General features: G+C 31.1%; 2 protein-coding genes across 2 annotated transcripts; both read right to left on the minus strand.

Annotated features, from left to right (window-relative positions):
* Positions 1 to 3099: 3099 nt before the first annotated feature.
* LOC149059270 (uncharacterized) lies at positions 3100 to 6270 on the minus strand. Its single transcript, XM_089223349.1, has 8 exons — positions 6037 to 6270; positions 5236 to 5458; positions 4912 to 5172; positions 4474 to 4848; positions 3882 to 4406; positions 3641 to 3735; positions 3307 to 3506; positions 3100 to 3235 (listed from the first exon to the last, which is right to left on the minus strand). Exons 1-8 carry the CDS (start codon positions 6253 to 6255, stop codon positions 3100 to 3102), a joined length of 2034 nt encoding a protein of 677 aa, XP_089079475.1. The 5' UTR covers positions 6256 to 6270.
* Positions 6271 to 11967: 5697 nt separating this feature from the next.
* On the minus strand, positions 11968 to 13380 carry LOC107171626 (uncharacterized). Its single transcript, XM_015521875.1, has one exon. The coding sequence runs from the start codon at positions 13378 to 13380 to the stop codon at positions 11968 to 11970; it is 1413 nt and encodes a 470-aa protein (XP_015377361.1).
* Between the last annotated feature and the right edge of the window lie 972 nt (positions 13381 to 14352).

Consider the following 14352-nt stretch of genomic DNA (forward strand, 5'->3'; position numbering starts at 1 on the left):
GGTGAATATTTCTAGTTGAACTCAAGTTTTCTAGTTCACAATATTCTAGTTGACACCGCTCACAATTCAAGCCGTTTTGAAAAATAAACAACGCATCGCGCACAGCGCATCGCTAACGCTCAACGCCCAAGGTCAGTGTACACGGTTCCGATAAAATTACCGTGTTTGATTTATTTTCGTCAACGCTCGTCGCTCATCGCCCACCGCTCACCGCGCAACGCTTTCCAATGTGCACGCGGCCTAATACTTGAGCAATTTTATTTCAGGTACCTACTTAACCACGAATAATGTTTGTGGCCGAAGCCGAGTTTTGATAATTAGCTTAACAATTCCAAACTTGTTTACTTAAATAATTGATTTCTTTATTTCTATTTTTTTTTTCTTTTATTACACAACAAAAACTCATGGAAATAAGAACATAAAATTGACAAATGTTATTTTACAATATTTCGATTAACGTAGTTAAAATACCTTTTCATTTTACAACTTTATAGCATAGTAATACAATATGAATCTTTTTTCCTATATAATATTATAACATAATATATTGCTTTTTATAATGATCTATAATTACAATAATATCCTAGATCGATTTAGTAGTTTCTTCGAAACATAGACCACAGGTATTAAACAATTTGATACTTCAAGCGTTCTATTAAAACATTTTTTTTTAACAATATTACTATATATAATAATTAATAACATAAATAACTATACGTCATACGACAACCCGAATGTATAAAGAAAGTTGTTTTCTCTATCACTAAAGCATGCTAAATATTATATTAAGTCGCAAAGCCGCTTACGGTTACGCACATAGCTGCTAACTATAACATTATAATTTAATAGATAATGTACTTACAGATTCGATCGACGCGTCGATCGCTGGCCAATGATGACGACCTATCGCTAAAGAATAATATTACAAAAAAACAGATAATATTTTTCTATACAACAATACAATTTTTATGTTTTTGATTTTTTTTACAATAAATAATAACAAATAATAATTCAAAACAACTTATATAAAACAACGATTTTGTCTGGCTTGATGGTACAGGTTTATAATGATACTAATGACTGCTAGTGACGTTTACGTGTTCGATGATGATCTCGCCGATGCCGCCGTTGCAATGACATACAGTAGTATACAGGGCGATTTTTTTATCATGAACCACTCATTATTTCAAAAAGTATCAATGTTTTTGAAAAAATTTTTTTACAAAGTTTCATTTTGTTAAAAAAACAACGTTTTTAGGAAAAAATTATATTTTTTAATATTTTTTATCCTTATAATTTTTTAAGTTTTTTACTTTTTTGAATGGCAACCTAGAGTTTTAATTCCATATTCCAAAGCAGAATATTTTTCTAAGTATTTTGATACGTAAAAGTCGAATTTTGGACGAGTAGTTTATGAGTTATAAGTATTTAAAGTTTAGATTGGCGGAGTGGAGTGGTACGGGGTTACCCCGCAAAATGTTTGTCCACTACTCCGCTTGTCTATACTTTAAATAATTATAACTCATAAACTACTCGTCCAAAATTCGATTTTTACGTATCAAAATACTTAGAAAAATATTCTGCTTTGGAATATGAAATTAAAACTCTAGGCTGTCATTCAAAAAAGTAAAAAACTTAAAAAATTATAAGGATAAAAAATATTAAAAAATATAATTTTTTCATAAAAACGTTGTTTTTTTAACAACATGAAACTTTGTAAAAAAATATTTTCAAAAACATTGATACTTTTTGAAATAATGAGTGGTTCATGATAAAAAAATCACCCTGTATTATACTCGATGCCGATGAACCCAAGACGATACCAAAATTATGATTGACCCCTTTTTTTCGTTTCACTCACAACATGAATATAACATTTACAAATACAATGATAAAACGAAAACCGATTTTGATTACGACGCCGTTGCCGGTTGTTGCAACGGTCGTTACGAAAACGATACTGATAAACGACGTCGTGCGTAACAATTTGAATACTAATACTAATGATACGGTGCCAATTGGCGCTAATTAACATGCATAATATGTTACGTAATAGCGTACCGGCTGACCTTGAACTTGAAACGATCAACATACCGGCCCCCGTTGACCGGAACTGTCAACCGACCCATCACCTGTTATGTGGGTTATTGGTGCTAACTTGTGAATTGGTCTACGCATTTCTCCATTACTGGTTTTTAAAGTAACTGCTCTTATGAGTCCATTAGGACCAGGGTAAGTTTGTATAATTCGTGCCATCTTCCAAGTCAGTGGGGGTTGATTATCCTCAATAATAATGACAAGGGCACCTGGTACTAAATTTACTTGGTCAACTTGCCATTTGCTTCGTTTTTGCAATGTGTTGAGGTATTCCAATTGCCAACGATTCCATATGTTTTGTGTCATCTGAGTTAACATGTGCCATCTTTTCCGACAACATTTTAGATTTGTTGCAGTATGATCAGGAAATGCGGTTAAGAGGGCGTGATACCCAAAGTGTTACGTATGCAACGGCCGAGAGAACGCGCTATTAGGTGTTTTCGGGATCCGCAAGCGCGCGACGTCTAAGCCACGCCCACTACTCGCAGTCGGCGGCACTACAACTGGCACTGCTCATTCAGCGCGTCTCGGGAGCGCCGATTATTATTTCATGAACGTTCGACTATGATGTATCCCATCAATATAAAATTCACACAGTAAACGCCGTGGTATTATTTGTAATATTCGCGCGTACCCATTCGAACTATCTTTTTTGAAAAGTTACTGCTTACCTAAATATATGCACCAATATATATAGACTGTAAAAACAGTAACACAATATAGCTTAGTTTGTAGTTATTGCACTATTACTCATTCAAATATAATACATACAGTAAAATATAATTTAACAGTACCTAAACAAATACATCTTTTACGTTCAACTGTTCAATATTAGATTATTTTTAACTACAGCATAATTTGCATTTTCCCATTTCTTAGCATCTTTCGGTTTATTAACAACTAAACTTAAAAAAAAAATATTATACAAAGTAGTTTACAAATTAGTATTACATGTATAAAAAAAAAATGTATATTATGTACAACTTGTAGTTATTATGAAGACTAAATTTTGTTTTTTTTATTTTTCATAATTTTAATATTTTGAATTATGTGAGGAGGTTCAATAATGTCGCTTTTTAATTGACGTTTGCTGTACTGAGGGTCTACTATTTCTCGTAGTAGACATTCCTCGTAAAATCTATATAAAAAAACAGTATGCATTTTTCAAAATTGTTTGATTAGGTAGGTACATTTTAATATTATACTGACAACTTTAAGGAGGATTCCATTTTTAAGGTCCAAAATTCATTGTCATAATTTATTGTTTGAATATAAGTCCATTTAGAAGTGTAGATAAAAAAATAACATATCACACGTTCTGTAATGTGTAACTGCCCTTGAATTTGGTAAAAATAGTGACTATCTTCTTTTAAAGTTATAGCATCATTTTTAACTTGCATGTACGGTAGCTAAAGCAACAATAAATTAAAAATTCAAAATAAGGCATATGTAATTTATATAATATAGAATTTTTAAAAATAGTTATTGGTTTATAGTAATTTGTTAAAATATTAGTTGGTACTTGTGATACGCTATACGACACCTTTTTTTCTTTTAGTACTTCTTCTATACTGTTGGAATCTTTTACAGAGTAGGGGCACTTAATTTCACAAATTGAATTTTCGTCAATCAATCCATCTATAATTAAAAACTACATTTTATATTTTCATAGGTATAAATAGCTTATATTGAATGCATACTGATTGAATGTATATTATATAAACCCCTACAAGTTCACCTAAACGATACCAGTGTATATTTATTATATTTAAAATAATTCTAACCTGGAGTAGCCGCTAAATAAGGAATCGTTCTATCAATAAACAAACCGCATTTTTTAATTTTTTTATTAATTTTTTCCTGGAGAGCTTGAACCGCAATTTGTTCGGTGATTTTGCCATACTCTGTGGCGTGAGTAGTCACACTACCATATATTATATCATGTACTGATATTTTACATGATGTATAAGGTCTCATTTTGCATATTTTTCCAAAATTGGAAGCTGTCAATCGCTTTCTTCTTTCTACAAACCATTTTTGGTTATTCGATTGATTCCGCGTTTCTAACTCCAATTTTTTTTTAGAATCTTCCGAAAGGGTTATTGAAGAAATGAATTCAGTTTTTTTAACTTCAAATTCTTCGTCTGACATACAATAAAGAGGTTCTGCTAGTCCATAGTGTTCATCAGGTCCTTTTGACACTGGTTTTTTTTTTTTAAATATCTTTTTTGATTGAAAAAGAGCTCTTCGATTTTTTAAACTTCTTCTTTTAGCAGCTGTATACTTAAGAAATCGTTTCGCAACATTCCCTGTCAAGTTAAAATAATATTTTTAATGTTTTTAAAGTAATGGAGTTCTAATCATATTATTAAATACCTGGACTCTGATTAGTTATATTTTTATGAACTGCACGAATAAATTCACCTCCAGAATTAAACGAAACAACCGCTGCATGAACTCTAGTGCTGTACGATTGTTTTTGAGTAAAATTTATTCGTTTTCCAGCTATATGTTTGTTAATAATGCTATTGAATTGTTCACAATAGTTATTATCAACATCAAATAGTAGACTCCTTGCATTATCTACTACGCGACAGAGAATGTAGGCAATTTCATTCATTAGACCACAATTTACAATTTCTGGCACTAAATTTACTTCACACTGTTTAGGTCCACTGCAAAAATATACTTCACATTTCGTATGTTCACCAAATATATGATAAGGACCATTCGTTATGTCTTTTCGTAAGCCTAAAATATATATTAAATAGGTACATGTTATTAAAAAAAAAAAAAATGTTTTGTTAATTGTACCTTCAATTTTTTCATAAAGAGACTGATCTAAGTTTTTTCTGTATGCAATTGATTTCGTAATTGCTGTTCGAAATCGAATTATATTCCTTGTAATAAATTTGCGAATATAACACGGATATAATGTTTTTTTTGTAAGAGCCATCAATTTCTGACCATAATTTCGTAGAATATGGTTCCTACATTCAATTTTTTCTACCAACAGTCGTGGGCCATATGGAAGCAATTCATGTAAACGTTTTGAAACGCTACTATCGCCATCGCCTAAATTTAAAAAAAAGTATATTGATTGTATATTTGAAACTTGTTTTTTTTTTGAATTTTTACCAATCAGTTTATTAAATTTCAATCCATGGAGTGAAACGCTTTTTAAAAACCCTTCAGAAATAGCATCGGCTTCAATGCTAGTGGCACCTTTAGACCAGTTCAAGAAGCAGATATGTTCTTCTACAACTTTTTCACTATTTTTGGCCCTTTCACATATAACACAATAGCGATTGCGTATCCCAACAAACAACACTTTTTTTGATCGATAACCAATAATTGTTGCCTACAAAAAGTTAGTAATCATATATAGATAAGTGTATTATTGCAAATAATAAAATAATTTCATAGTTAGGGCTAAGATTTGAATGTCCTTTAATATCAAAAAATGCCCTTAAAAAACGCATTTATGATCTAAAACAATGTCCTAACAAAAATACATTACATTTTATAAATTTAATTACATTTTTTATTTTCAAAAATACACAAAATATACATACGTGTATAAATTACATGTAACAAATATAAGTTTGACCTGTTTGATTAAACTATGATTAAAATATATAACTCTATTTTAATTAAATACATAGTTTTAATTTATTTTGTATTACCATTTACCTGTGATATCGAAAGCATTAAATTGTTTTTATGTTTAATTAAAATTTTTTTTCTTATTATTACTACAGTTAAAAAGTTGCCTAAAAAGTTCGTTGCTAGAAAAGTGAATACTTGAAACACATTATTTGTCTCTTGGAAAGTATCGTGTCAAACATTAAAAAGCTAAAGCATTGAAATCCGAGCCCTAATCATTAAACGTTTTAATATTTTCAAAACTACATTAATTATAATTATTTTTCAACTTACCGCTCCTGAATAAGCGTCATATTTGGTTTTATAGCTACGCTTGCTCCATTGGCCGTCCGCTATTACTGGGCACATAGGCGTGCCATCTTCGTCAATGTCACCTGCTTCAATTGCTAACTGTTTTTCTTCTACCCCGGCAAGTTTTATCACATCCCATGCAGTTGCCTTGATATTTTCACTCAAATTATTTATATACTTAGTGTACGTTTTTGAAGTCATACATGGTATGTCCAAACTTGCAAACAGTTCAGCCAATTGTGTATGCCCTATGCCAACTGCTATAGTACCATTAACTGCTGATTTATTTATGGGTAAATAGTCCGGAGTTACCCGCTCTGAATCAATAATCATAATACAGTTGCACATTTTACACTTAAAATACCAACTACTACTGAATCCTTTACATTCTTCTTTTACAAAATTCATATCAATAAATGTACACCCTAAACCAGGAGTGTGTTTGTTTGATTTTTGAATTTGATTAAACACGTAAAACATATCAACTATTCTTCGACTTTTGGAAGAAAAAGGCTCGCTGCTGTAAAAATATTTTTTTTTTGTTATAAGTCACCAAATTTACCTAAGCAATATAAAATAAACTTACGTAGCCGTACAATCGGTAATAGTTTCTACTTCTATCGTGTGATTTTTTATCTCACTGTAAGTCAGATTCACATCTTCCAATACATTATAAGCTGTAGTATTTCCATTTTTATCTTCACGCCTATAATTAATAAGGTCGTCAAGAGTATACAAAAATTTGATCTTAAAAAAAAAAAAAAAAACTCAAAAAGGGTCAAAATATTTTGAAAAAAGTATAAAAAATGTACAATGTACACATTTTTATTTTAGAGTTATACAGCAAAATAAAAATATCGTTTTGTCGAAAACTGGTTTTGCGTGAAAATTCTATATTTTAAGAATGACCTAGATTATTAATCGCAATATAAAATCTTACGAGTTTTCACTATCTTCCATCATAAATCGAACTGGTGTTGAAGTTGATGTCATATTGCTGGTATTATTCTCACTAAAATTTTTTATAAACATGAATGTTTTAATTTTTTTAAATGCAAAAATACTGTATTTTTTAATCTTACGAGTTTTCACTATCATCCATCATAAATCGTACTGTCCGTGCTGCAGGTGTTGGAGTGGAAGTTGATAATAAAATGCAGGTATTATTCTCACTAAAATTTTTTATTATCATGGATGTGTTTAAATTATTACAAATACTAAAATACAAATACTAAAACTAGATTTATACCCAATACTACAGTGTACAGTAAGTACTGTGTTTATAGTTTTATACTTTATTATTATTAAAATTAATCAACTACCACTGTAATAAGACTGTTATTTCAACAAGTTATGGTGTACACAGACACAAAAAAACACACATCATTGTAAAATCAATACATTCATAGAATCCAAAATATTTTACCTTAGATGAGAACATCAAATTGTGTACATTTTATAAAATTAGTAATTATAATAATAATGTTCCAAATGAAGTCCAATTAGAAAATAATAAAAATTACTTACGATTTCTTCTTTTTAAAATTATTTAAAAGTTTACGTTTCCCAACAAGCCTTTTTTTGGCACGAAACTTTTTTGGGGACATTTTAAAAATCAACACAAGCTCACAAGCCACAAAATATAACACAATGTTGATTGTCGACTGTTGAAACATAACTGATAATATGGGTCTAAAATTGTATCATAATTCATAAGATCATTATTTATATTATTATATTCGTGGCATTCGTCTAGCCATACGCGCTGCAGCTATCATGTTCCGTCGCTAGACGTCTTATTTCATCGAAACTATTTATAGTGGAAATTATTACAGACGCACTAGCTAATTACCGATAACGATAGCATGGGACGCTTGCCCAAATACGGACAAATATAAATTTAGTCTATCGTGGACCGTGGTGGGGGGAATCATATTCGCTGTCGCAACGACCGTAGGCAGCAGCACAATACAGACAAAAATATTCAATTAAATTGATATTTTTACATAAAAACTGGTTCGCGCGGGAAAGAACCGAGAAGGCTACTGTCATAACTAAGAAACAAAATTCTCACCACAGAAAAAGGAGAACTTTGGCTGTGCAACGTTGGTTTTACTTTTTCGATATTACAAATACAAAAAGAGTAATTATAGTTTCAAAATTCACTATTTTGGTGTTTTTCAAACTTGAATAACTTTTTGTTAAGTTCTGATATCGAAAAAGTAAAACCAACGTTGCACAGGCAAAGTTCTCCTCTTTCTGTGATAAAAATTTTGTTGCTTAGCTTGGACTACAGCTCGGGTGGTTCTTTCCCGCGTGAAACGGTTTTTACAAACATTTTGTGGGCAGTATCACGTCCTCTTAATACATACTCAGGTACATAGTTATATTATATAGGTTAGTTGTGATCGGGCACCAATAAACAATCTTCGTAATATTTAATACTATTAAATTAATTACTATTAAGTATTTCTTACTTACCGTTTTACCAATACTGCGCTTGTAAATTAAACGTCAAAAAATACAAATTGATGACCATAGATTAGTATACATAGATGACTGACAAGTGACAACAACAAACTTATAATAAAAATAGAGATGAGAGAATAAAACAATGTTATAAGAACAGCTTATATAAGGCATGGATGGCGATTGCGGAATAAAGATCGAATAACGAATAGTGGATACTAGTGAATGTCTGTAATCTGTATAGCGTAGACGGCGTAGACGAAATCTGCGAATCCGTAAAACTGTTGACAATATTGTTGATAATATGAGGGTACAGTGTACAAATAATATTGTTTTATTCCTAATATTTCTATTATTAACTATAATATTATATTGATTTCATTATCGGTATTTATAAACAGCCACGATAAGAACACCGGGTTTATCATACACACAGTCTGCTGTGCATCGTGCGCGGTGTAATCGCGTTTTTACCCGTGCAGTTATAATTTATTTATAATTATATTCAATACCGCTGCAATGATTAGATAATATGCAATATGCTGCACGCTTGTACTACAACACGTATACAATAATATAATATAATATTGCAAGATCGTAGATCGTAATATTTTATAGGTAACAAAAAATATAGGTGCTTTCTTATTTCCAATATAATATAATACCTAGTATACTACTATACTAGTATAGTACTATTAGTACTGAACTAACCAGTCTCGTACTCTCGTTGGTCATAAAAAAATTATTTTTCACTAATACATTCATAAGAAATTTTAAAATTGTTAAATTTAGCTTTTGTCAATGCCTAATATAATATCATTTTAATGATTTTTGAATACAATTTGTAATTATATAGTAAATTAATAATTAAATACAAAAAATGAAAATACGTATTCTTAGGAACATATTATTTACAATCACGGATTAATGCGTGCCTAAATCTACAGAGGAAGAGGGTAATAGAAAAGAAAAATTATGACACGTACCTACAACTTTTGTTGACTTCCACTACCTCACTATAAGTACTTGTAGTTGAGTGTTGACAGTGGTGACTGGGATTATAGAAAGGGTTATAATAGAGTTTAGGGAGGTGTAGGACAAATGTCAATGTGTCCACATAAAATGAAAAAACAATGAAATAATTATTTCACTATTGCCACCTATAGCTGTTCCTGTAGTTATAAATAAAAATAATATAATTTTTTATAATTAATATAATAGTTGTAGGTACGAGTACTTAATATGTTAATGATAGAAGATGAAAAATATTACATAAAACAACAAATCGATCGTTCGTAGCACAAACCTTATTTGTATAAAATATGAAATAATCTTTTATAATTTATAAGTACGTAATACACGTATAGCCTATAATAATATTTATATTAACAATTATTTTTAATACGATAAAAATATATAGGTATTGCAAAATTTGAAAAGTAATAGTAATTTATTAAACTTTTAAAATATTTACTATGTAGTATAACACTATAACAGTTGAATGTAGATACTTCATTAAAATTATGAAATATAGGTAATAGATATAATTTAAAAACATTCTTTTAATAATTAGAATTTTAGTATTTCAGAATTTATTATTAGTTATTACTGTTGTCACGAAGTTATGTACGAAAAATTCTCTCGTAGTGTATATATAAGTACCTACCTCAACCTATTTTAAATATTAAAAAATTCATTAAATACTGAAATAGAATACTGATTATACTAAAACTTCTACACACCACGGTTCAACGGTTGTCATAACTCTAGAAGTCTAGTACTCTACAGTAGTGTGTTGTATGTTATAAACTTATAACTTATATTGTGTAGTATTGTATTACACTTGTACATATTAATACATATATTATTATATACTAATAAATATATATTAATAAAAACAAAAATTTTAATGTAGGCGGATTTCAATTCAGTAAAATTCAAAAACCAACATTCATACAAAATGTACAATGTACACATTTTTATTTTAGAGTTATACAGCAAAATAAAAATATCGTTTTGTCGAAAACTGGTTTTGCGTGAAAATTCTATATTTTAAGAATGACCTAGATTATTAATCGCAATATAAAATCTTACGAGTTTTCACTATCTTCCATCATAAATCGAACTGGTGTTGAAGTTGATGTCATATTGCTGGTATTATTCTCACTAAAATTTTTTATAAACATGAATGTTTTAATTTTTTTAAATGCAAAAATACTGTATTTTTTAATCTTACGAGTTTTCACTATCATCCATCATAAATCGTACTGTCCGTGCTGCAGGTGTTGGAGTGGAAGTTGATAATAAAATGCAGGTATTATTCTCACTAAAATTTTTTATTATCATGGATGTGTTTAAATTATTACAAATACTAAAATACAAATACTAAAACTAGATTTATACCCAATACTACAGTGTACAGTAAGTACTGTGTTTATAGTTTTATACTTTATTATTATTAAAATTAATCAACTACCACTGTAATAAGACTGTTATTTCAACAAGTTATGGTGTACACAGACACAAAAAAACACACATCATTGTAAAATCAATACATTCATAGAATCCAAAATATTTTACCTTAGATGAGAACATCAAATTGTGTACATTTTATAAAATTAGTAATTATAATAATAATGTTCCAAATGAAGTCCAATTAGAAAATAATAAAAATTACTTACGATTTCTTCTTTTTAAAATTATTTAAAAGTTTACGTTTCCCAACAAGCCTTTTTTTGGCACGAAACTTTTTTGGGGACATTTTAAAAATCAACACAAGCTCACAAGCCACAAAATATAACACAATGTTGATTGTCGACTGTTGAAACATAACTGATAATATGGGTCTAAAATTGTATCATAATTCATAAGATCATTATTTATATTATTATATTCGTGGCATTCGTCTAGCCATACGCGCTGCAGCTATCATGTTCCGTCGCTAGACGTCTTATTTCATCGAAACTATTTATAGTGGAAATTATTACAGACGCACTAGCTAATTACCGATAACGATAGCATGGGACGCTTGCCCAAATACGGACAAATATAAATTTAGTCTATCGTGGACCGTGGTGGGGGGAATCATATTCGCTGTCGCAACGACCGTAGGCAGCAGCACAATACAGACAAAAATATTCAATTAAATTGATATTTTTACATAAAAACTGGTTCGCGCGGGAAAGAACCGAGAAGGCTACTGTCATAACTAAGAAACAAAATTCTCACCACAGAAAAAGGAGAACTTTGGCTGTGCAACGTTGGTTTTACTTTTTCGATATTACAAATACAAAAAGAGTAATTATAGTTTCAAAATTCACTATTTTGGTGTTTTTCAAACTTGAATAACTTTTTGTTAAGTTCTGATATCGAAAAAGTAAAACCAACGTTGCACAGGCAAAGTTCTCCTCTTTCTGTGATAAAAATTTTGTTGCTTAGCTTGGACTACAGCTCGGGTGGTTCTTTCCCGCGTGAAACGGTTTTTACAAACATTTTGTGGGCAGTATCACGTCCTCTTAAGGGTTTGCCTATTAAAAAATGTGCTGGCGTCAGAACGTCAAGTGACTCAACATCGTCATACATTGGTGCCAAAAGTCGCGAATTGAGAACTGCCTCAATCTGGCACAGGATTGTTGATAATTCTTCAAATGACATGATTGTTTCCCCAACAACTCGTTTAAGATGGTGTTTTGCCGATTTTATTCCTGCTTCCCATAATCCTCCCATATGTGGTGGAATGAATTTCCACGTCAACTGTTGGTCAGTTGCATATTCCAGTATTTCCTTTTGGATGCGATTGTCATTCAGAAACGCCTTCAGTACGTTGGCAGTTCCTACGAAATTCCGACCGTTATCAGAGTTAATTTCTGATGGACATCTTCGTCTACTGACGAATCGTTTTACTGCAGATATAAAAGCCTCGGTAGTCAAATCTGATACCAATTCAATGTGTATCGCCTTTGATACAAAACATATGAATAATGCGATGTAGCTTTTCGTTGTTTTCTTCGAGCGAGGTGGGCCTATTCTTGTAGTAAATGGACCGGCATAGTCAACTCCACATGTTGAAAATGGAGCCGCTACTGTTACGCGTGATTCGGGAAGTGATCCCATTAGTTGCTTCGATCGACTGGCCTTCCAACGATAACATTTCAAACATCGCCAAATTATTTTTGATGCAGCTCTTTTTACACCTATAATCCAAAACCGTTGCCGTAGAGTAGCTATCAATTGAGTTGGTCCTGCATGGAGAAGTCGATGGTGAGTATCTTCAATTATCAGATTGCTAAGACTATTGTTTCCCGGTAGTATTAACGGATGCTTGCTATCATACGGTTGACTGGACTGTTGCAGTCTTCCTCCTACTCTTAACAAGTTATTTGCATCTAAGAATGGATGGAGTTGGACTAAAACACTCTTGCCAACTATTCGGTTGTGCGTGGTTAGACTGTTACATTCTGCCTTATAAGCATGTTGTTGTGTTAGTAATATCAGTCTCTTCAATGCAAAATCTCGTTCTCCTGGAGTTAAGGCTTCATGTGGTATCACTGAACATAGTGTACTCGTTCTGGTTCCCCTTTTACCCAAACGTAGTAAACGCGCGGTAACATTGATTAGCGTCCTCAACTTTGAAAACTGTGATATCAGTCGCTCAATAAATTCAATACTGGTTTCCATGGATGACGTAGAAACAGTTAATGTTAATACCACTTTCTTTCTTTCTAATATAGTCTCATCATCAGGCAGTTTGCTTGGTATAACTGGCCATTCTGATGAGTCCTTGGTGATCCATGAAGGTCCTTGCCACCACAATTTACACTTCACTAATTCTTCCGTGGTTTTCCCACGAGATATCATGTCTGCGGGGTTATCCTCACTTCTCAGATGACACCACCGTGTATCGGTTGATAGTTCATGAATTATTGCTACATGGTTGTTAACATATGTTTCCATCGATTCAATTTCGAACTACTTGTGATCCAAGTTCTGACTATTTGAAAATCGGTCCACAGTGTTGATGATTGTACCTTCAGCACTCGCTGTAATGCTTGTTTAGTGGCTGCTAGTAATTTTGAACCAAGGACAGCTGCATTTAGTTCTAAGCGTGGTATAGTGAGGTTTTTCACTGGTGCTACTCGTGATCTGGCTGTCAGTAGTTCGCACTTAACGGAACCATTTGAATCTGAGCATCTGACGTAAAGACAAGCACCATAAGCGTTTTCCGATGCGTCACAGAATACATGCAATTGGACATTCGTTGCATCGTTCTGCATTACCCATCGAGGAATGTGTAACTTACGCAGCAATAATAATCATTCATTTTTTAAATTTTGACAAAATAACTATACCTAATCGTTAATCGTTATTCACGCAGGTTACTAAATATTATGTAATTTCGTCCAAATTAGAAAATAAAATAACTATAAACAAAACTGTCATTTTATATTTTGAAATTTTTTGGTTATAGAATAACCTAGTAACGCGGAACCTATTTTAAAATTTTCAATCCTTTACTATAAAAGTTGCAAATAAAATTTTAGAGACAAATAGAAAAAAAACACAAAAATTGAAAATTGAAAATGTCCGTAAAGGGGCAAAATATTTTGAAAATGTTATCATGTAAGAAATTGTTTTCAATAAACTTATGGCGTAAATTTCAAGTATTTACAGTTATTTGTTTTTGAATTAAAGCAAAATAAGAAAAACCATACCTGAGAAATAGAGTACCTAAATAATAAAATATATCCAATGTAGTGAACATTTGAACTTCTAACACTTATAAACTTACCGGTAAACATTTTTTATTTGATAAAGGTAGACAAATTTATG

This window comes from Diuraphis noxia, unplaced genomic scaffold, assembly GCF_037042655.1.
Source record: "Diuraphis noxia isolate RWA-SAM2 unplaced genomic scaffold, SU_Dnox_SAM2 contig0001, whole genome shotgun sequence".
Lineage (NCBI taxonomy): Eukaryota > Metazoa > Arthropoda > Insecta > Hemiptera > Aphididae > Diuraphis > Diuraphis noxia.